Here is a 24,732-nt window from a genome sequence, read left to right as displayed (position 1 = left end):
AGGCATTAATCTGGGAACCCAGTCGGTTAAAAACAAAACAAACAAAGCTAAATCTGTCTTTAGAGTTTATCCAGTTGTATTTGCAGAGAGTGTGCAAAGTAGGTAAAAACCTATTATATCCACCTTGCTGAAAGATGTGTAGACATAAGGATAATACGATTTATAAACAAAAGGACACAAGAAAAACAAAACAAAAAAGGCTACATTAATTTTAACATTTTTATTATTAAAATATTCACCTACAAAACAGTCTATACACACTATTTACATGAGAGCTAGCAGTGATGTTTGCTTAGAGACAGAGTAATGGTATTTTACACTAAAATGCTGAGAAACTGCTGACTGTTTGCCTGAAGTAACTGTTGAATTTGTCAAATTTTCCTCGGTGATGTAAAAAAAAAAGAAGATTAGGACAATCTTAAACAAATCTCCCTGAGGGACAAAGCTGCAATAAAATCTTAAACAATACTTTCCTAATGTGTCAATATGGACATGAATTTGAGGTATATATTAGGTCTAGGCTGAAGCAAGGTAAACTGCACTGGACAATTCATTTGGTCAGAAAATCAGTTGAAACATTCTTTCGACCACTTAACCACATAGAAATTAAAAATTATTTTGAAAATAGCTGATCTACAACCTCATAACACGTCACGGTGTGCTGCGCTGTGAGCTTGCAGATTGCTTGTTTTCTAAAAATGTTCAAAATATATATATTTTTTAAATGTTTCTCAATTTTTCAATTTAGATTTTATTTTTGCCTATAATTACATGCCCAAAATTGGGCCTTCAGGGTTAAAGTGGTTACATTTGTGGCATCCCATTGATGATTTGATTTCCATTGGTTTCATTGATGTCCTCATGGAGCTTGAAGCTACAGTACAGTACAATAAGCTGACCTCAGGCCAGAGTAGAGTCTATATGGATATAGTGCTCAATGTAAAACTTGTATCTCCAAACGGCCTCTTGGTATCTTTTTGGTCAATTACTTTCAAATTTGCTGCTAAATTATTTTCAGATTGGTGACAGTATATTTATGAAATTATTCATTAGGTGCTGAACAGGTGTCATCAACGCTGGGGTGGTGCAACCTGCTCATCTCATAAAATGACCATATCAACATTTTGATTCAAGTAAATGAAAAACACCAAAAGTGAAGCGCCAAGATTTTCATGCGACAGCAACGATTGTCCTCGCATCTGATTCTGAGTGCTCTGGAGAAAGAGACAAAAACACAACCATTACACGATACATTAGTATTGTTGATGCATTATGATAATCTGTGTAACTGTCTTGAGAAAAGAAAAACATAATTAGAAGAAAATCATCTTTCTGTTAATTGTCTGTTGAAATAAACCAACTTCAGTTGCTTCCTGGTTGTTCTTCTGGATGTTAAATTAACTGGTATATTTATATATATACTATGATTTGCAATTTATGACTTTGATTATTACTTACTGTGATTTTTCTTGGGAAGAAATGGTTCACAAATCTCCCGATAGCAAACATCCTGCTGTACTTTATACGTCCTTTTGTACCTGTGGAGTGTGAAAAATATGCTTAATGACTTGATTCAAGAGGTTATAAATAGGGCTTAAGTGGTTTAATGTCATTTAAAGAGTATGTATGTACAGTACATACATACTCTTTAAATGACATTAAACCACTTAAGCCCTATATACTTCGTTGTACGTTGTGATGCAACACTTTTACTATCCCACCTTTCATTAGAGGGAGGGGGGGGGGGGGCGTTGCTCTGTCGACAGCAAGCCCGAAGCCTACTTTATACTCCGTGTAACCGATCTACAAGCTAACAAATGTCACCTATAATGACATGATCAAAATAGTAATGCCGGGGTTAAAGTGATAAGGCCCCAATTTATCATTTTTTCTGCCCCTTTTTTTAAATATATATTTTTGGGGGGTTTTCTGCCTTTAGTGTAGGCCTACAGTATAGATGGACAGGAAACAGGGAGAGAGATGGGGACATGCAGCAAAGATTGTCGGGAACGGGACACAAACCCACGAAGCGCTGTCAGGATACATTAGAGCCTACAGTAAGTGCCCGGACCGCTAGGCCAGCGGTCCAGGCCCAACTTATACTTTGAATTCCATCCAAGTCTTACACCGGTAAACCTGTGATGTGACAATAAAGATTTGCTATTTTTTAACATTTGTAAACATTTTTGAAAAATGTTGCCATGCCCAAAATAGGGAACCCAGGTTAAAAGTGGTTAACATTCGGGATGCAACATTTAAACAGCATATCATGTCCTGGAGAGTGTATAAGCAAGTCAAGAAGCAGGAGATCCCTGCCTTATGAAGACTTACAGGTAATGACACACTCCACCCTCCCAGACAGGCACGCTCTTTGTCTCAGAGTAGAGACGGGTGCAGGGGTGTGGCACTCGCTGGCACACTGCAAACAAACGGTCACAGGACACAAGATAGAGAGAGATGACAGAAAAATCTCATTTAGTGTGAAGTATGAACACTTTTTTACATACTGTCCTGTCAAGAGAGAAAAATGTGTTGAGGAGTTTATAGGGCGAGATAAAGTGGGGAGGAAACTTGGCTCTCCTCTCCGGTTGATGGATGGTTTACGGAAAGGAATGTTTAAACAATCTGACTTAGGATGTTTAGGTGAGGAGAGGAGAGAGGCTCGGAGTTATGTGACCAGCGTCTTCCACAATGCACTTTCATCAACATCTAATGATAAGTGAAGTCACATAGCAATAAGCAGGGGGGCAGGACATTTTGAGTGTGCATGTGTAGAGGGTGTGCGTTAGTGTGTGAGGGGGACTATGGAACATTAAATAACGTTAATGTGTAGAATAATAATTCTACACGTTAAGCTTCATATGGATGATTATTTGCTTTCCATAGGATGAATATATGGATGTATTAGAAAATCCTGGACGTATCAGTGGAAATTCTTGGTCGTATACAGTAGTGAAATATTACAGATGCAAAACAGGAGCTCTTCTACAGAGGCAGATGAATTGTGTCAAAGATTCACGGTCAAGGAGATTTTAGGGGAAGGAGGCGGTGTCTTGTTATTATTAAAATAATCCAGCAAGAGTACACACACACCAGACTCCATGTTCTATCAATGGCAATGATCATTATTGTGTGAACACTAGGCCTATAGTAAACATTTGTAATGTAATATGATAGCGTGTGGAGTCACATACAGTAAGTTTAGATCAGTTGTTATCAAACCTTTGAGGCTCAGGGCACCCCTATATTTTCACCCTAAATTGCATTGTTAATTTTCACTCTAGCACCTTATATTTATATTATAATATAATATATTCACATTTTATTCACATGGACATTTACAGTAACATAACAGTATGATAGGCCCTACTATAACGACAGTATTTGTATCATTATAATGATTTATACTATTCTTATTATTATAATAAGATGATATTTGTGACTACAATATTCAAATGAACGCACACAGTTGAAAGCATACGTTCACTCTCTCTTTCATTTTGTGCTTTCAATCTCTTAAAATATTCAATGACGTTGGAATTCTATCCTGGACACTTTATTTCAAAGCACTTTTGCTGATTTGCTTGGTACTATCACTGCATTTTGCATGTTTCCCTGCAGATCAGGCATACCGGTGTGGGGCAGGTAGCAGCACCATTCCAGCTGAAACCATACTAGAGTAATCAGCATTAACCTATTAAGACCTGAGGCCGATTTTAAAAACAGTTTTTGGAAAAAAATATAAAAAATACAAAGTATATAAAAAAGTGATATTGCTAAATTCCAGTATTTCGTGGCACCACTGGAATAGCATCACGGTACCCACTTCGAGAAACCCTGGATTAGTGTTTGTATAATGGAATACTTGTCATCCAATTGATCATAACCCTGTATAAAAATGTTCCCACATAGCCAAAAATAGAGCACAGCATCATACCTACATCGTGACTGGTAGTAGATGATCAATTGATACAAAACAACCACGTGTTGACATATTCATTCACTGACACAGGGCTCAAAATAGTCAAGATCATTCCTAACAAATTTGTAATTCATAGACAGGTTTCCACTCAACAGCAGTAAATGGCTTTAACAATTCTTGTGTGCAGAGATGATATACAGTGCTATGCTTTACTTTCATATTCGAGACCATTGCACGCTCCAAGTTAAGCGTCTCACTTGTGAAACTAAAACTGGCTTCCAGTAGAGATAAAACAGATAATACATAGTGAAGGCTTAAGATCCAGTGACTGACCACAAAGGATCAACATACATTTAACCACTTAAACCCTATATACTTTGCTGTACACCAACTAGCTGAAATAGCTGATCTACAAGCTCACAGCACGTTGTGTAGTGAGCTTGTAGATCTGCTATGTTCCCCTATTCCTGCCGTATGTTTGCCTATTAAGATATAACCAGAATAGGGACGCTAGGGTTCAAGTGGTTCATTTGTTTCCCATCCTGATAGGAGTGGTATTCCAGTTTGACGATGCCCCCACCTGCAGCGTACGAGTGGCCAGTGGAGCGTTTGATGAGGGAACCACTCACCACTTTCTCAACTCAAATGAACACTTGGCGGGAGCTTCTGGAAGTGGACCTGAGGAACAGTGTGGAGGCACAGTGTTCCTGGACGACACTGCCGTCAGGATGGAATTACCACAGCAACACCAACCATTTCCATTCATGAACTGCTCAACCACGGATTGCTTCCAAGCTGATGTCTCACCAGTACCAACATGATAAGCAGAGATCGGCGCCACATTAAGTAAGGGTTGCAAAAGCCAGACCTTGTTAGATGTGCAACAACATCCAACTTCCTTAAGGATTATACTTTCCCAGCAGGCCTCTCATCGCTGTTCAAATGCATTTCATTTGTGATGACATGAGCACTTAGTGTTGATGAGACAACCAGCAAGCCTTTTGTCAACAAATCCATCCTCAGCACAGCAAAACACAAAATCTGCAGTGCTAATTTACGCTTCAACTTGAAAACCTCTAGATTCAGTCTATCACTCTGCACTTAGATTTATCACAGGCAATAGTTATACTTCTCACCACTGCCTGCTGTATGATAAGGTTAGTTTGCCTTCTCTTGAAGAGAAGCGTAATATACATTGGTATTTGTCCATTTATAAGGCCCTTAAAGTAACAGGACGTGTGAAATGTTAATGTACAAAATGATTATGTCAGTGAGGCAGAAGGAGGGGGGAGGCCTTTGTTAATCCTGTGGGGGAAATTCCGTTTTAGCTTCACTTCACCAAGCTGATGGTTGCTCAGATGGTCAGGATGAGCCCTTAGGGGGGAACTGTTGACATGTAGACACGGGCGGGGGGCGGGATGCAAACCGGTGACCTTCTGATTACCAGACGGCCCACTAAGATACAGCCGCCCCAAAGGCACAGGAAGGAGATACAAATGCAGATGTCACATGACTTCTTGGATGAGTACTTTAGGGTTCCATCCCTAAAGTACTAGTGTTTATTGGCCTTGCAGGCATAGTAAAGACGTCACTGAGCTGGTAGAGGTACTACTGCTGTACTACTAGGGTCCATACAGGAACCCCCCCCCCCCCATATGATTTGTGAGCAGACTGAAAGGGATGGCTTTTCACGAGGACAGCTGTACAAACGTTACGATGGGTTGGGACTCCTTTTCAACACTGCATTCATGTGCAGGGGTAAATAACCCCCGAATTACAGAAATGTGTTATATTCTGTTGTGATGATGATTGTACAGTATGATTTACTCAAACATTACAATCACACAATGGGAGAGAATTAGTTGTTCTCTAGAAATAATCAACTTTCTTTCCCTGTGCACAATCAAATCATCAGTGTTAATTTATCCATTTGTAACTCAGAGAAGTCTCAGAGTTAAATTAACAATCAGGGTTTTACTGGTAAGCTGTGTGTGTGTGTGTGTGTGTGTGTGTGTGTGTGTGTGCGTGTGCATGTGCGTGTGTGTGCGTGCGTACGAGGCATAAACTTACACAGTTCACACTGTCGTCCCTTGAAGCCGTTCATGCAGTCACAGATGAAGGAGTCGCTCCCCTTCACACACGTGCCGCCGTTCTGGCAGGGCAGACTGCGGCAGTCGCGGGGCGACTCTGAAAGACAACAGCTGCTGTCAGGGCCAAGAGCAGACGACTAACAGCATGGATCTCGAGTTTCACACGTCTCCAAACACTACAACCTACTCTCTCCATCTTCAGTTCTCAACTTCTCACCCTGCGCTGATGGCTTCTACACTGTAAAATCCAGAGTGTTAATGTAACTCTGAAGTGAATAAATGGAACCAAATGGACCTGTTCTGGCTTATGGTTCCACAACTCTGGGAAATGGTTACTGATGACTGGATGGTTTGTAGCTGTCAGCTATGAAAAGGGAAAGTACTTTAATTTCTGAATCTGCTGTACAGTTCCAAGAAATGTACAAATAATAATTAACCACCAGCCAAATGTGTCGTTATGCTGGTTGTCATGTCTTCCCAACACAGACGACAAAGCGAGAGAACTGGATCCGAAAAGGAAGGAGATAAATAATGTGTCCCTTGTTATAGAGTGCCTGTTTATCTATTACTGATTTGGTTCCATTTGTTCACTTTCAGAGTTACAAATGTATAAATAAACACTGAGGATTTCATTCTCTCTCTATCTCTCTCTCTCATACAAACTACAAACACGCACACGCGCACGCACGCACACACACACACACACACACACACACACACACACACACACACACACACACACACACACACACACACACACACACACACACACACACACACACACACACACACACACACACACACACACACACACTCTCTCTATTTTGACATCCCCTTACCTCCAATCTGTACATTCTCATGTCTTTCTCTTTCAGAGTGAATAATTTCTCTTCGACGTTTCGTATCACAATGTTTCGCCAAATACATTAATGATAATCCAATATGCAGTTTCAACTCGAGGCAAAACCAATGAGCATGGTGTTTCCATGGCGCGTCCCAAAAGGACACTGACCTCTACTTTCAAATGTGGAAAATCATATTTAGCTTCGAGTGCAGAGAAGTGTGAGAAAAGTTTCACTTCCATCTGGGATCAATTATTACCACATGGGGTGGTTGTTGTACCCTCTGAAGGAGCCAAGTGACATTAGTCCCCTTGCCACTACCAGACCTTCAAAGAGAACACCTACAATACCAGACCTTCATAGAGCAGTAGTTCTCCAACGCTTTCATGTCAAGGACCCCCAAATTAATATGTGTTTTGCCGCGATGTGATGCCATATTAACACATTTTGCTGGGGACACCCTGGCTGGAACCCCCTCAAGGACCCCACTTTGAGAACAACTGCCACAAGAACACCTACAGAACCAGAACTCCATAGAGAACATCTACCAGAGCTCAATACAGACCAACTACTGCACCAGACCTCAAAAGAGAACAACTAATGCACTAGATCTCCATAGAGAACATCTATACCAGATCTCCATAGAGAACACCTACCAGCTCTTGTTCTTAAGCCTTCCTCCTGGATCTCCAGTGCCAGGCTGATTTTGTTGGTTGTTTCCTCCATCCTCTCTAACCTGATTGGAGGATCAGGCCCTGCAAGACATCAATGTTTCCCGTTATGAGGTGGTGTGTAAACAGGCAATGGCAGTGAAATAATTTACAGTAGGCCTATATAACATCTTATCAGAGCTGGACCACCACTGAACAATGTAACACAATACAGTAGCTGACCATGTTTTGATCCAATAGAGGATGAGTGGTGAGCGGCAAAAACTATACACATACCCTACTGTATTTGTCTCTCTCGCAAGTTATCTGTACAATAAATATTACTAACAACTTAATAAAATCACACCCAGTGTGAAGTGGGCGGTGTGGTCACAGTGGTCATCACAGTGATGGAAGTACCCCTAACTTAAAAAAACCCATAAATGTGTTTTTTTTGTGTCCTATAGCCCTATAAATAGTCCTATTTATAGGGCTATGCACATGTGTCATGTTTCACTAGCCAATCACAGTCCTGAATAGACTGTGATTGGCCAATCATGGTGCAGGGTTAGGGGGGTACAATGGTGGCCAATCACAGCGCAGGGTTGGGGGGGTGCAATGGGTGGTCGATGTCCAAACCTCACATATAGGGGCGGTTTCACCGCCCAAAAATCACACCCAGTGTGAAGTGGGCGGTGTGGTCATCACAGTGGTCATCATAGTGATGGAAGCTCACTTCCAAAAAAAATTGATTTTTGGAAGTGCATAATCCTATTTATAGGTTATTAATGTCATCATGTGTCTCGCTAGCCAATCACAGTGCTGAATAGAGTCAGCCAATAGAGTCAGCCAATCACAGTACAGGAAAGTGGGCCAAGTGGGCCAATCACAGTGCAGGAAACTAATACTAATGAGGTGTCCCAACCCCACTTATAGGGGTGGCTACACCGCCCAAAAATAAATCCTGTGTTTCAAGAGGTGTATGATAGTATTAGAATATGTTGGAGTTATAATCAATCAGTCCAGAACACTCTCTACATAATTGATAAAGAGATCTAATTCGTTTGGTGGAGGTAATAGAAAATATTAATGTTTAAGGAGTGTGTTTTGTTTTGTAAATCTACTGGTTATTGCGAACTATGAATATCTGAGTACATAATAATGGAATTATATTGCTTATTTTCTACTGTCCAGTGCACATCTCAACCATCTTTGTCAACCCCTTAAAGGCTTAACATTGTAACATTTCCACAGATATTTTAATGACCTCACAGTCAAGACTGGTGTAATGTGCCTTCGCTTACAAGGCCCTCAGTTGCCGTATACGGTAACAAACACAACACACACAGTGAATAAAAGTAGGGCGAGAACACAGGACACAGCGAGGGACTGAGAGTCTGTGTTGCAATAGGGGGAAAGCTGTTTTAGAAGCGGGGTGTTTGAGTCGGCAGAAATCTGTAGACCTCCCAGGATGCACAAGCTTGAAAACATGTTGAGTGAGGTCGGAAATTATTTTCTTTGCCCTTTCACTGTGAAGAAACTATAAAACAGTGTCACTATGTTAACGGATATATAAAAATCAGAGCGTTAAAAAATAAAATTAAAATAAAAACGTGTTATGGCGGAACATCAAGACTATTAGGAAGACATTAACGCGTGTCCGGAATACGTGTTAACCATTTTTTCCAGACCACTGATTAGTGCCTGGCGACTCCCTTACAAACGTTTTATTACCCGGTGGCTTTTTCATTTGTACTTACTGACACGATGCCGGATGCCAGGTTTTCTGGGTTGTAAGTTGGTGAACTGAGCTGTTATCTTTCCTCTTCTGTCAATAAGCTCTGTGTATCTGCAGCACAACAAACAATGTCATGTGGTTAATAATGCCACCCACTTGAATCACCACCAGATGATACAAAAACACAGATGATATACAGCAGTGGTTCTCAAACTTTTTCATGTCAAGGACCCCCAAATTGATAAATATTTATCTGAAAATATGTTGTGCCAGGGACCCCCAGAAGCAAAGATTTGTGTTAAAAATGTTCACTAATGTTCAAGAGTTTTGAAAAATTGCAGATCTACAAGCTCATAGCGCGGCACTCGGTGCCGTGCTATGAGCTTGTATATCTGCTATTTTTGAATAGCCAAAGTATAAAAGGTTAAAGTGGTTAAAATGATTGTGATGCTACATTAACTACTTTTGCTGGGGACCCCCTAGAACCCCCCCAAGGACCCCCAGACCCCACTTTGAGAACCAATGATATACAGAATATGGCAATTGTGAATCAACACTGTACACCTAGATCAAAATCCCGAGTGTCAATTGAACACTGAAAGTGTACAAAATGGATACCTGGGCAGTTCCTCAGAGTTCTCTGTTTCGGCCGTCCCTCCCAGGTCCTGAGGTTGAGACGGGGCGTGTGTGCGACTGCCATGGGTCCCCTGCCCCACCGCCGTCGGCCTCTCTCTCCTCCCCCCCCAGCGGGCCTCCATGGGCACTGGGCCAAAGCAAATATGTGCAGAATTCTTCCTTAACAATCATTTAATGATAGGGATTCTCAAAGTATCACCGGGTGAAAGACGAAGTCAGATTAACCCGTTCAGACCTGAGGTCGATTTGAAAAAAACGCCTTCTAAAATCCTAACCTAAAGTTTTCAGAAAACCGTAAAATGTCTTATTCAAAAAAATCTAAAAGATGTTGTGTAAAAATATACACAGCATCTAAAATGACACAGATGCTTTCCCGGTTTTAAAGGTATAACAACGTATGGGCCCTGTCTTTTCGCGCCGCCTTACCCCTTATGCCTAAACTTATTAGCCATATTTTACTATTTTGAAAAACCTTTTAAAATAGTTCAACTAGCCGATCTACATCAACACGCTTGTAGATTGGCTATTTCAACTATTTCAAAATATTTTTCAAAATAGTAAAAACTGGCAAAAAGGTTTAGGTATAAGGGGTAAGGCTTTCCCAGTTTTAATGGGTTAATTAAGTACTGTAGTTAAAGCTGCAATCCAGAACTCATTTTAATGAATAAAGCATTATTTTGAACCCATTATATGGTGTAGGTATGTTAATACAATATAACTACAGTAGTACATCTGCAGTGGCTGGAGGTGGTCTCCCTACTCTTCCATTGAGAAATGCAGACCCTGGTGTCAGGTAGGACACCTACTGGTTGACAAGCAGTACTGCCGGATGCTCGTACAGTCAGTGCGATCTCTCCCCAGGCCAAGCAGGGATTACAATAAAACAGGTAGCGATAATACAGGCAGTGAAATTCTTGGATAACATCGAAGCCTGATTTATTATGAGTTGCACGCTGGTGTCTACGCATTGGAAAAATTGCGATCTACAATCTCACAACACGTCACATTGCAAGCATGTAAGATGGGCTATTTTCGGTGGGCGACATGGCGCGCAACCAAGGACGAATCAAGCACAACGCTGCCAAGACCTTGGGTTCTGATCCACACTGGGAACACCCATCCTAAAAATGTGTGGTGTGTGTGTGTGTGTGTGTGTGTGTGTGTGTGTGTGTGTGTGTGTGTGTGTGTGTGTGTGTGTGTGTGTGTGTGTGCGTGCGTGTGCACGTGCATGCATGTGTGTGTGTGTGTGTGTGTGTGTGTGTGTGTGTGTGTGTGCACTCACAGGTAGTGAAGGCTAAGTGTTGAGGTATGCTGTGAATCTGTTCGTGGCCCGTGTTCCTCACGGCCGTGAGAGCCAGATAGTAGTGCTGCCCCGGCGTCAGTTCGCGCAGCGTGTATGATCCCAGCTTCCCGTTGGGCAGGAAGCGGCTCCTGGTGTTCAGGCCTCGGGTCACGTTGACCACGAAGCCGTCTGGGATGTTCCTGGGGTGGCGGCTCCACGTGATGTGGGCGGTGCTGGACGTCACGTGCGACAGGGTCAGGTTCTGTGGAGGGAGCGGCCCTGCAGGTAATGTGTGTGAAATGTGGGTCACAGATTGTCATGATGATGATGATGATGATGTGAAAAGGATTGTGTTGGTCTTTAGAAGCCCATGGATGTTTTGTTTGAATATTAATTTTCTTTTTCTTTTCTCCAGGGACAATGTTTGGCTTGACTATAATAATAATAACAACAACAATAATGAAAATACGACAACTGAACTGAATGGAATCCAAAGGCTTCCTCAGAAATCAAACAATGTTATGTTTTTGAAAAAGGTTGCAGTGAATGGGATTAACATGTCAGACCACTGGTATTCGAGCATCCATATTGTAATGGTAATATTTATAAAAACTAGGACATACATGTAAATAAACAGAAATATTTGAAATAAAGTAAGTAATTAAAATGCTGAATCAAGTAAGCATGAAGTAATAGTCTTAGCATTCTTCCCAATTATTTCTGCTTTATTTAGAGAACAGTGGAGAGTAGAGAGGGGACAACATGTGACACAAGTCCCAGGCCAGACTCCATGAATGTAAGCTAACTGATTCAGCCACCATGGTAGAGATAATATCATCACCCGCACTATGATTCATTGTTTGTTTTGATAAGCGATGTGTTCGCTCTCTAAGCATAGAAAAAGTATAGCAGAGGCCTGCACCCTTAATAAAAAGACTGAACAGTAGACAAGCAAATCATCTGCATCAAATATTCATCGGCAGATGTGTTTCAGCACAAGCCGTACAAGTTCTTTACTTCTTAAGGTCTTTATCTTCATTAAACGATTAATTTGGTGATGATGCCTCATTCATAAAGGTTGATACTTTTACTTGTGGTGAAAAAATTACCTCCTTTCAAAAACGAATTACATCGCCTTATTGCCACGTAATAGTGTGCATGTACTCACGTCAGGAGAGGGACAGCAGTTTAAACTACGGTAATGCAAATTAATCTCACAAAATAAACAGTGAGTAAGGAGGACCTTCAGCTCTTTCATTTATTCAGCCTGTGAAGTCCTCTGCTAGATTATTCTTATGATACAGTCACCATGGTAGCCATCATTTTAATATATTAATATTCAGGTATTTAACCCCTTTATACTTAGTTGACTGATGTCCCCCAGGGCTCTAGACAAGCTCCCTCTCTACGACACATTGCGTTGCTGTGAGCTTGCAGAGCTATTTTCGCCCAATGTTCGTCTCAGAGTAGGGGCGCCCGGTGTTCGTGTGGTGAACAAACTGTAGGGTGGTGAAAGTGCACTGCAAGGGAAACGTACTGGTCCAGATGTCTAGTGGTCCAGCTGAGTGGCTGGTTGAGGGAAACTCGTCCGGTCTGATTCCACTTTGCGTCAACACATCCACAGTGTACATCTGGCCAGGAAGCAATGAACTGAGGAAAAGAAAGGGGCACACGCAAGGAAATGCAACGCAAAGAAAAGTAAATAAGCTTGTTGGGACTAGACCCTTCATATACATCATTCATGTATTCTCATGATGAAGATAAGCGACTGAGACTGCATTCTGGCTTCTAGTGGTTGTAGCTATCATTGCTATTGGGCAGAAATGTTTAATCTCATCATCAGAGCTGTTCTGCATACAGCGATTCAACAGCACCATCTAGTGGACAGCGAATGAAACTGTCTGTTAACCCATTAAGACCTGAGGCCGATTCTACAAATGTCTTCTAAATCCCAACAGTATTCTGAAAAAACTTATGTTTCTGTATCAGTGGTTCTCAAACCTTTTCATGTCAAGGACCCCCAAAATTATATGTATTTGTCCACCGACCCCCATCTCGAAATATTTTGTTCCAGGGACGCCCAGAAGCAAAGAATAGAGTTAAAAATGTTCGCTTTTAACAATATATATTCAAAGATTTGCACACATTTTCACGATAAAAACAAAATAGCTGATCTACAAGCTCGTAGCGCGGTGCCGCGGTGCCGCGCTATGAGCTTGTATATCTGCTATTTTTGAATAGCCAAAGTGTAAAATAATGCTTTTTTAGCTCAAATCAAAAAATGCGTCCCCGGTCTTGAGTGGGTTTAAGAAGAGGTGGTTGTGGCGGGGGGTGGCCTTTCGAGGTCGAAAGCACAGACCCTGACCTGAAGGAGTACTCTGCAGTGCTGGTGTTGAGCAAGGCAGTGCGAGTCCCGCTACCGTCTGAGGGCAGGAGAGACACGCGCACCTGGCTGACCGCGGCATGGCGGGCTGCCTGCACCAGCCAGCGGAACCACACCTGAGACGACGAGACGTTCACCACCTGCAGCTGCTCCACCTGCCGTGGTCCTGTCACACACACACACACACACACACACACACACACACACACACACACACACACACACACACACACACACACACAGTGTGAACCCTCATTTTCAATGGTGCCGAGGTACAATACAAGTAATGCAGACAGAAAAAGCTCAAAAATAGATTGCTGTATCAAATTAAAACAAGTAAAATATAGCAGCACTAATTAAAATTACATGACAATGTAAATAAAAATAATATTTTTTTTATTTTGATTGTCTTTCAATTAAAAAAAAGTGAAAATAGCTGATCTTCAAGCTTGGCCAAGCTTAAAGATATTTCAACATTTTTGTGGGACACCGTTGTATACAGAAAGGGCTTCAGACTAATCGATTTAGTCGATTATAAAAAATATATTCAAATGTTTTTCCCACGTCGATAATATTTGATATATAATAGAATAATATATCGTCTCTGTCGGGTGGAAACCTCATAATTATGGTTAAGGTTTCAAATTCAAAAGTATCAAAAGTAGCAGATTGACAAGCTCGCCGCATTTCAAGCTTGTGGATCTGCAACTTTTGATTTTGTGTGACACTGTAGTAAGATCAAGTGTTAATTAGGGCAAAAAGTTAGAACATGGAGATAAGAGGTATGCCCGACTTAAAAAACACTTTTATCGATTATTTGATTAATCAATAGTGTAAACGATAGAATCATTGCTAAGAAAATAATCGATAGTTAGAGCTCTGATATTAGAGACTAAAAATAAACTTGGATGGCCCCTCAGTGAAAGAGTCAAATGATCATCACCATCATTAGTGATCACACATTAAAGCTATAAACTGGGACTTATTTAATTGAATAAAACGTTATTTTAACCAATCTGTATGACCGAGTATGTTAATACAATATAACTATAAGTGGTGCAAAAGTTAATCAAACCAATTTAGACCCTGGTGCAATTACCTCTCTCCGCCAGGAGAGGGAAACAAAGGACATAAAAGTAACAGATTGTTACACACATTAATTTCCACATGCACAAAGACACCTCAGCACAGTGTCCACTCACTGGTGCGTATGAGCGCTACGGCGGGCTGGCTGAAGTCGTTGCTGTTGGTGTTGCGTTTGACGGAGAACGTGGAGATGTTGTACAGCAGACCTGGCACCAGGTCCGTCAGGAGGTGGCTGGACTGCTTCCGGTCTAGGAAGACCGTTGTGCGGTTCCCGCGGCCCAGGGGGGCGTAGGTCACGGCAAAGCCGTTCACCAGGCTGTGGGCGGGGTCCGGCTCGTCCCAGCGAAGATTCACCTCGTTCTCCTCCACCCGCAGCACGTGGAGGCCGGACGGAGGCAACAGGTCTGGAGACAGTAGTGGACACATTATAGTGATCGACCACTTTTAACCACTTGAACCTCATATACAGTACTTAATTGGCTCTTAATTAATCCCCCTGAGCTCTATGCTTGGTACGTTCCTTTTTTTGCCTCTACACCCCAGAAGGGACGCAAGGGTTCATGTGGTTAACAGACTTGAGTCTTTCAGACTGTCTGACAGCATGGAATCGATTCCCGAATCAATTCATTTGTAAACAAAGAAGATATTTTCAGGGCCCACAACATATCTGCAATATCCTTGGGGTCTTGCAGCCTAAATATATATATATATATATATATATATATATATATATATATATCACACACACACACACACACACATACTCTGCAATATCCTTGGGGTCTTGCAGCCTAATTTCCACCAACATAAGATCCAAACACACAGCATCCAACATCATGACAATGACAATGACAAAGTCTCTCAGTGTTGTCTTGAGTGGTTGGTTGATAGGTGTGAATTGCGTCCTGTTCATGTTGTTTTGAGCTATATGACACAGTAGGTGTCACTGTGTCACTGATCTGGACTGTGTACCTTATGAACCTAGCCTGGCATGACCAGACTAGATTCGTCTGGTTTCCAGGCTAATATGATCCAAACGGCCAACACCAAATTGTTCATTTTCTAAGACATATCCACTATCCACTAGGCCAGTGGTTCTCAACCTGGGGGTCGGGAAACCAAGTTCTCGTTCAGCTTTTAGACTAAAGGGTGAATTATACTTAGTTGCGTGCCGGTGTCGCACACTGAAAATAGTAGACGTACAAGTCTACACTTGTACACTCTGTCTGTGCACGACAGAGTGCACAAACAAGAATAAACCAGGCATAACAGAATCTACTGAAAGTTTGATTCATTTGGGTGTGCAAGTCGAATCATCGACTCACTCAAAAGAGTGGTTCTTTTGGAACGCTTTGTTCGCAAACGTCACTAAAACTCTTCTCTCTAAATGCCTTCATCACATACATTGAAAATGAATGAATGTGTCTTTACGGAGCTGCAATGTATCAAGATGATATAAAGTGACTAAATTGTGAAATCCTGAGTGATAAGCAGAAAAATCCTGAGTGATAAGTTAATTCTGAAAGTCAGAACAGAATGCTGAGGTAAGTGTGTCCTGACCTTTCTCACAGTCCTTGCCCGTGTGGCCGACCTTGCAGGCACAGTTGTAGTTCCCTCTCCTGTCACTCCTGCAGAGGCCTCGGTTTCCACAGGGTTGTAATACACAAGGGTTCTCCACTAAGGGGTGACAAAGACCAGCGCTTACCATGGCGTGCGACAATAACAGAGCAGTCAATATGTCAATGTGTCTTTAAAACCACTGCAAGACGTTCATTTGGAAGGCAATGGAAATGCACTTACACATCTGGCATTGGTCCCCGAAGAATCCCTCCTTGCACACGCAGAAGTGATTCTGTCTGAAAACGCGACACACACCTCCATTTAGGCAGGGGTTGGACTCGCAGCCATCCTGTTCTGAGTTGACAAAAGGTATTCAGAGACACAAAGGCAAAATGTGGTTGATACATTTATAATTAAAAAAAATCATTGTACCTCTCTCCTTTACCGTTTATTTTCCTTACACTACTCTCTTACGTGGCCTTTTTCAGATCTCAGACATATCATTAAGGTGTTCCATGGCTCTTAAAACCTCTTAAACCTTAGATACTTAGTTGACCGGAGTCCCCAAAGGGTATATACTTGGCCAATTCCTTTTTTCCGTCTACACTTAATATCTTTGCCAAAAATAGCCCATTTATAAGCTCACAATGCGTTGCGACGCATCGTCAGAATGCAGATCTGCGAATGTTCGCCCCAGAATAGGGAGGTGAGGGTTCGTGTGGTTAAGGTCCTCATTAGTGGTTGCTTGTGCTGTTTGCGGTCTAGGAATTGAGGCTCATTCCGCTGTTACACAATTTGTAGTCGCTCACTAGTCACCAGTTGCTCTGGATAAGTGCATCAGTAATGGCCAGCCTAAAATGCACCCTGTATATTAAACAGTGGCTTTTTCATTATAGTCATTTATTTTCATGACATAGAGAATACAAGCTATAATGGAACATACTGTAAAAGACAGAATTCATTGTTTGTAGGATTCCTGGCAGTGACGGTACAGCACATACAGTAGGATGACATGCATTTGTCTGTAGGTAGATTTCTTAATTAACCCATTGAGACCCAACAAATGCCCTCTAAATCAGTAGTTCTCACACTTACAAAGTTTTTTTTCGTGCCGCGCTGCGTGCTTGTACATCTGCTATTTTTGAATAGCAGACGCAAAAATCTAAAATGACACAGATGCTTTCCCAGGTTTAATGGGTTAAACAATACAACCATGCCTTTAACATTACTACTGCAGTGCACGTTCGGAACGTGGTCGTTCAGAGCAAGTGCCTGTTCGGATTGGGAATGCGTACCCATGATTCGGATCGCATGGGTGTTCAGAAAGGGCCGATTGATTGGCTCCTGGTATTAGCGGTGGATGGACTCGTTAATTTCACAGTACGGTCTCAAACCTTAAGAGTTTTGATACTATTTCTAAAAAATCAAAACACTCATACACTCATCCTGCATCCTATTTATATGTATAGGTAGGTATGCAATGTAAGATCAATTATGTGATTACAGATACAGAAATGTGAAACAACGATTTGTCGAGACATTTGGTTAGGGTTAAACCTGGGCATTTGGTTGCGGTTGATGTATTACAATAGTCCACTAGATGACATGCTATTTCTACCTGTGCTGCCACAAATACTGTACATCTTCTCTTTTTGTTGTCACTGTATATATACACATGTATGTACATTTATTTAAAGCTCAATGTTGAAATATTTTGTCAGTTAATGACGGAATGTTGTTGTTGTTTATAGTAAAATCAATATTGCTATTTAAGACCCTTTAACGTTTCAGTTTGTTGGGCCAAGTGAGTCGAACTCCGACTCGAGTCGTTCTTTTATCGTGATAGACTTCCTAGTTTGAGTGAATGGTTCATTCAATCTTGTTCAGTGTAGCCAATCAGTCAATCAATTAAATCGGTCCAAGATCATGAATTGGTTTCCTCCCATGCTTTGAGCATGTGCACCGGTACATCAAAAAGATGTGTTAAAAAAAGATCTATTCATCTATTTTTACCAACACTACCTTGTATTATTATTGCTGATTGTAGTGTTGCTAAGGGGGGGGGGGGGTAATATGCTCTGTGCATAACTGTAGTTCCCTTTTCCTTTTCCTGTTCCGGATCAGTTTCTCATAGCTTCATGTGATTGGCTCAGCAGCAGATTTGAACGGGAAACACATTATGAAGGTGTTGTGTGTTTGCAGTTTAGTTTAGGGCACCGGTCTAATTATATTAAAGACGCGCAAGAGGCTTGTTCTACCTGTCTGACATCGGTTTCCAGCGAAGCCTTCGTCACATTCACACAGGTAGGACGCTATCCGGTCTCGACACGTACCCCCGTTGAGGCAGGGCTGTGACAAGCATTCGTTGATCTCTGGAAGGATTCCAAACAGAGAAACAATCTAAATATTTGTACCCACATGTCAGTTTTCCCAATAACCCTCGTGATGATAACATTACCGGTCACAGTTGGCAGGTGGCATCGCACTAAAATGTAATTCAGAGCTTGGCTTCACTAAAATCCAGTTTTATGTTGACAAAAACCTGGTGGAAGAAATAACTTTAAAAGACCCAAGACTAAAACAAAATTGAAAAAATCTGCCAAAATTATCACCAGTACCAAACACTAGTCTCTATAGTCAGGATATTTCAGAGAGGATAAATGACCCTAATTACAGTAATTATGTAGCCATTTTAGTTTTCCAATGTAACATTCAGCCCATTATGACTCTCAAGGGATCCACCAAAAAGTCACTGTTTCTTGTTTCAAACTCTGTGCGGCAGTGCTGTATTTCCTTTTTTTATGATAGCACTTTGTGTGGTGTGGCGTGTGTGTGTGTGTGTGTGTGTGTGTGTGTGTGTGTGTGTGTGTGTGTGTGCGTGTGCGCGTGTGCGTGTGCGTGTGTGTGTGCGTGTGTGTTGTGTGTGTGTGTGTGTGTGTGTGTGTGTGTGTGGGTCTCTATTACAGACCCTCACAGATGGGTGGCTGGCTCCAAGCTCCCTGGCTGCCGCAGATACTCTGGGTGGCTCTGGGCGCGGGCATGTAGCCTGGGTGGCAGTGGTACACTGCCATGGAGCCTGGCGCTGTCGAGGAGAACTGGACCTCAGCGTGCTTCACCTGAGGCGGTGGTCCGCAGCCCAGCTCTGGAACACAGTGCAGTAGTGCTGACCATTTTAACCCATTGAGACCTGAAGCCGATTCTACGTGTCTCCTAAATCTCAACAGTTTTCTGAAAAACGTATGTTTCTATATCAGTGGTGCTCAATCTTTTTCATGTCAAGGACCCCCAAAATGATATGTATTTGGCCGCGGACCCCCATCAAAATATTTTGTTCCAGGGACCCCAGAAGCAAAGATTTGAGTTAAAATGTTCGCTTTAAAAGTATATATATTCAAAAATTTGCACACATTTTCACGGTTTTTCAAAAATAGCAGATCTACAAGCTCGTAGCGCGGCACTCAGTGCCGCGCTATGAGCTTGTATATCTGCTATTTTTGAATAGCCCAAAGTGTAAAATAATGCTTTTTCAGCTCAAATCTAAAAATGACACAGTTCCAGGTCTTAATGGGTTAACCACTTAACCCATTAAGATCTGAGGCCGATTCTACACATGCCTTCTTTGTTTCAGATTGTACAAGCTTGTGAGCTTGTATATCTACTATTTTTGAATAGCCAACGCAAAAAATCCAAAATGATACAGATGCTTTCCCGGTTTTATTGGGTTTTAAAGGTGGTGTAAGTCATATTCTTTTGTAAAAAATAAGTGTTAGCACTATACATTGATAGTAATTATTGCTATAGAGTGTTTGTTCAGTAACAGGGGATCTCCCCGTCTCATCCAGCACTTTAGTTATCAATTTTCATCCAGGAGAGAGAACATATACAGGGTACAGAATAAATAAAGTGAAATTGGAAGTGATGAAACGAAAACAAAAATGAGCAGACAAAATTGGAACTGGAACACTAAACAATTGAAGCTGATCCTTGTGGGGTTCTCTCTCCTGAATGAATAAAATGTGTATCCTCCCGACGCGACAATAAATATTTTCTGTTTACTAAAGGACTGTATGGAGAGACCCCGTTACTGAACAAACAAACAATTTCAATGAAAAGAACAGAGACGCCAGGTTGAAAGTGACGCACAGCAGAAATTGTAACACAGCAACAATATCACATGTTGATGATGTCACACGCACCAGCCTGGCAACATAAGTGTGACACCACGTCACAAACAACATAAGACCTGAAATAGGCCTATGACCCGAAATAGGCCCTTGGTACAATGGACAGACACTATGGCAACAGAAGTGTTCCCGTCCAGATTTTGCACCGCTGTCTTCCTAAAATTAGTGCTTAGCGTGCTCGCTCCTTAGGAGTGGGCAGACATGCAGCAGCATGTTTTATCGCGTCTTAGTTTACATGGTCGGCGTGGCGGTTCTATATCTGTAAAATGATGTAGCGCTCTAATAGAGCAACACACCCACGTCGAGCATTATCTCCTCTCTCAGAACTCTAGGAAACCCAGTATCTGCACACTTGGCAGCTCAAGATATCCCCTTTGCTTCAGCTAGTCTATTAAAGCCGTTCGGCGTGTTATCATAATGCTAGTAACTTTATCGCCCGAGTGCGGTTTGCGCATTACTGCAGAGTGACAGAGGGTCTACTCACCTGCTGAGGAATGCGACGCGCTCCTGCTTATCTCGCAGTGTCTGCCGCTGAAGGCCTCCGTGCACTCACACTTGTACTTCCCGATGTAGTGGAAACAGGTCCCTCCATTCATGCACGGGCTGGAGGCGCAGGGGTCCGGCTTCCCTGCCAAACAAACCCCAGGGAACAATGAACATTGGACAGCTAAGCTCACATTTCTCATCTGTGTTGTGTGAGAAAGTCAGCGTGTTTGTTCAAACGGTTGCCCAATCTAATAAAGCCCCAAAAGATGATATCAAGAGAAAATTATTGTAAATCGAGCCAGAGTGTTTTTCCCTCTTTTTTTTTATAGAAGGTTACAGTAAAAACGAAGTTGCTCTCGGCACTCTTGTGCAAGCAGCAGTTGCACAACATTGTTATGGGACAAAGCTTGAAAAAGATGAAAAGCCTTATTGCTTTTGAAACTATGAAGCTATTTTCAGCAGAAGATTGAACCATGAATTATTATTGTGTGTTGGCGGAGAGAGAGTGAACTAGAGTAGAAGAGAGAGAGAGAGAGAGAGAGAGAGAGAGAGAGAGAGAGAGAGAGAGAGAGAGAGAGAGAGAGAGAGAGAGAGAGAGAGAGAGAGAGGGAGAGACCAAAGGTAGTGAGAAAGAGAGAGAGGGAGCCAGTGGGAGAGAAGATGAGGGAGAGAGAGAGAGAGAGAGAGAGAGAGAGAGAGAGAGAGAGAGAGAGAGAGAGAGAGAGAGGGGGGGGAGAGAGAGAGAGAGAGAGAGAGCTGTGTGAGAGCATAGTTTGACAGCAGGGGACACTGACCCACTTCACAGTGTTTTCCTGTGAACCTGTAGGGACACACACAGCGGTAGCTCCCAGCCTCTTCCTTACAGGAGCCTCCATTGCGGCAGGGACCAGAGGCACAGGTATTGAGTCTGACTGGAGAGAGACGGAGGGAGTCTTTCACATCATAGATAAATAAATACACATACTGTAAGTACAGCATTGGCCCGCCGCTGTACATTGGAGCGATGCGTCAGCGCAGCTGCCATATTGGTCCAGGGAAGCTGCGCCTCCTATTTCATGAATGTTTATTGAAGCAGGAGATCTCTCTCCACAATTAGTAGAACTCACTGAATTTAGTGGTATGGTTTGTTGCCAGACGTGTAGTTATGTTATGACAATATAACCCCACATAAACATTTTGGGGTTTCATACCAAAATTACAATAGTAATTATATAACTAGATTTTTTTTAATAGAAAGTGTCCAGGTACTTATATACATGTATGGGATATTTCTTGCAGATGAGTTATGGCAAGTTGCCCCGACCAATATGGCAGCGATGTTGACGTATGATCCAGTGGCCAACGTATATCATGTCTATGGTTGAAATATAACATATAACATTGCCTCAGCACCATCTTAATTCAATGAGACATTAATGAGCATGTTTAAAGGGTGTTCAGAGGATGACTTGCACTTTCTGTACCTTTCTCACAGTGTTTGCCCCAGTATCCATGCTTGCACTCGCATGTGTATCCGCCATCCCGCTCGTAGCAGTAGCCTCCATTCAGACACGGAGAGGAGTCGCAGACCGATCGGTGCTGTACTGAAAAACACACACCGAGACTTGACTATGTTCCACTGTGCTGGGGAAAGGGCAAACCTCCGACATTTGGGGTTTCTGTTGGACTTGAGCATGTGGGACATGGTAACCAGCCTTTTAATTGCTTAAGCTGCTATTTACACCATCGTATGACGAATAGCAAAAATAGCACGATCACAACGCGTCGCGTTGTGAGCTAATTATGGAAAATATTTTTCTTTTCCATTTTATCATTTTCACCTATAATGACAAAATAGAGACACCGGGTTGAGCGTGGCTAAGAGTGAAGCCTATTCTGTCATTTTACCCTTTTGGGTCCATTTGGGTCTATTTTTACACTCTTCAATAGGTTGGCGCCTCAGGCTCTTACCATAGGGATAGAAGTCCTTATGATCCAGCTCGCCTCCTCCGGTCTGGCAGGTGCAGAGGTAGGTGCCTCCGTATTCCAGACAGGGACCGCCATCGGGACAGGGCCTGTTGTTGCTGCATGGGGTCTGCGTCACCTCTGTGAGAGGGACAGATTGTTGAAACATCAGCCACTTCACTTCACCTTTTGAACACATCTAATAATCCTAACTGCATGTCATCTCAATCGTTCAGAGACCCAGTGCATATATGTCAAAAGCCAAGTCTTTATTTTATTGTATTTAATTTTTTTATCTTATGTACAACGCATCGCATCCGTGACACGTTGTGATCTTGTCTTTTCGGCACATGACGCCACCCCACGACGGAGCATAAATTAAGCATTACTCTTACCTGTAACTTTCCTGTGTTTCATTCTTACTGCTGTTGGTGCCATGAACCCTGTGCCCCCCCGTGTGTAACGGTCTATCTTACCTTACCTTACCTTACCTTATCTTATCTCATACAAAGGTCATACTCACCAAACTGACAGTATAGTCCTGTGTAACCTGTGGGGCATTCACAAGTCCCGTTGATGTCCACACACACGCCCCCATTCTGACAAAGACACTCCTCTGGAAGACAGAGAAAGAAAAACATGAGACACATTCTAAGATAGAAGGGATGCTCACAAAACATGTTTTACAATCTTTCTATCTTTCGAAAATAGCAGATCTACAAGCTCACAATTTGAAGCATCCATACACCATCATTTCTCTTTCCCCTCAACTTTTCCCACAAAGTTCACAGGACGGAGGGTGGGGGTGTACAGGACGGAGGGTGGGGGTGTACAGAGTAACAGGACGGAGGGTGGGGGTGGGCGATCGGGAAGGATTACGAGCTAAGCACGTTGTGGTTCTCCTCCTTGGCACAAACTGGAAGAATGTTTTTATTTTTCCTCCTCCATTCCTAATTGCAGCAGTGGATCAAAGGGACGCTCACTGTATCACTGCTAAATTGCTCCCCTTTGAAGTCCCAGGAACTCGGTGGAGGGTATTACTTTTTTCCCCCTGATGATATGGGGCATGTTTTGTGATCAAAACGCATGGCCTGGGGGGCAATTAATGTTTTGTTAATTTGCTGGAGCTACTTTCATTGGCCACCTGCGCGGCTAGGCCCTTTGATCTGAGAGTCTGATTAGGCACCCCTGTGTAACGAACAACTTTCTCTTCCTTGGAGGATCGTGCTCCTTTTTCCACTGTGCCTTCCAAGTGAGCCAGGCAGGAAAGTATTTGGGAGATTTAAGAGAGCCTATATAAGCACTGATAGATATTTCAGCTCAGGGGTGAGAAGTAGCATGCATTTGTAATAGTTCAAATACTGTTAAAGAGCTTTTTTGGTTTTAGGGGAGGGGGGAATACTTGTAGCAGCTAGCCTATGTGGGTGAAAGTGATCTCTCATGGGAGCTTACCCCAGGTTTTCAAAACACACGCCCATTATTTCCTAAAACACACATAATATGATACAGTCACAGACATAAATTATAACTTAAAATGATATCATGTGTGCCTCCCAAAGGAGGATATGAAACATTAGGCAGGGATAATAGCATTGTACATATTTTGTGAACAAATTGCCCTGTGGTTATGCGAGCAGCAGCTGCTCTTTAAAGCAGTGCCGTAGCGTGGTGCGATGGCCAACTTCCAGAGGAGCAAGTGGCAGTGTCGGAGCGTGCATATTCCGACAGCTCGGTCTGAAGAGATGACCTGAATACCAAGGAGCGAGTTTTAACCCATAAAAAAGAGAGGCCCCTTGTACGTCTAGACAAAGCACTTCCTCTTGTTGGTAAACTAATAAAACGGTGCCATGAAGCCATTATTCACAACATCAAGCGACGGTTTCCCGTAGTAAACAGGGCGAGGCCGTGTCAGTTTTGATAATTACATTC

General features: G+C 42.4%; 1 protein-coding gene across 1 annotated transcript in view; it reads right to left on the bottom strand.

The window, feature by feature from the left end:
• Positions 1-224: 224 nt before the first annotated feature.
• The window catches only part of sned1 (sushi, nidogen and EGF-like domains 1), a 45,663-nt gene continuing 21,155 nt past the window's right edge, over positions 225-24,732 (bottom strand). Inside the window, exons 11-30 of the mRNA XM_080431380.1 lie at positions 23,327-23,419; positions 22,810-22,944; positions 22,323-22,442; positions 21,654-21,770; positions 20,858-21,001; positions 19,158-19,331; positions 18,448-18,561; positions 16,430-16,543; positions 16,190-16,306; positions 14,746-15,033; positions 13,526-13,709; positions 12,698-12,810; positions 11,161-11,439; positions 9,861-10,005; positions 9,265-9,353; positions 7,511-7,609; positions 5,993-6,109; positions 2,332-2,419; positions 1,459-1,538; positions 225-1,214 (exon numbers count right to left, since the gene is read on the bottom strand). Coding sequence (XP_080287506.1) covers positions 1,171-1,214; positions 1,459-1,538; positions 2,332-2,419; positions 5,993-6,109; positions 7,511-7,609; positions 9,265-9,353; positions 9,861-10,005; positions 11,161-11,439; positions 12,698-12,810; positions 13,526-13,709; positions 14,746-15,033; positions 16,190-16,306; positions 16,430-16,543; positions 18,448-18,561; positions 19,158-19,331; positions 20,858-21,001; positions 21,654-21,770; positions 22,323-22,442; positions 22,810-22,944; positions 23,327-23,419 — 2,654 coding nt within the window. The 3' untranslated portion in view covers positions 225-1,170. The remainder of the gene's footprint in view (positions 1,215-1,458; positions 1,539-2,331; positions 2,420-5,992; positions 6,110-7,510; positions 7,610-9,264; positions 9,354-9,860; positions 10,006-11,160; positions 11,440-12,697; positions 12,811-13,525; positions 13,710-14,745; positions 15,034-16,189; positions 16,307-16,429; positions 16,544-18,447; positions 18,562-19,157; positions 19,332-20,857; positions 21,002-21,653; positions 21,771-22,322; positions 22,443-22,809; positions 22,945-23,326; positions 23,420-24,732) is intronic.

The sequence above is a fragment of the Gymnoscopelus braueri genome (genome assembly GCF_963280865.1).
Source record: "Gymnoscopelus braueri genome assembly, chromosome: 6".
NCBI classification, from domain to species: domain Eukaryota; kingdom Metazoa; phylum Chordata; class Actinopteri; order Myctophiformes; family Myctophidae; genus Gymnoscopelus; species Gymnoscopelus braueri.
The sequence above is the reverse complement of the archived record's forward strand: the minus strand, read 5'-3'. Positions and strand labels throughout refer to the sequence as shown.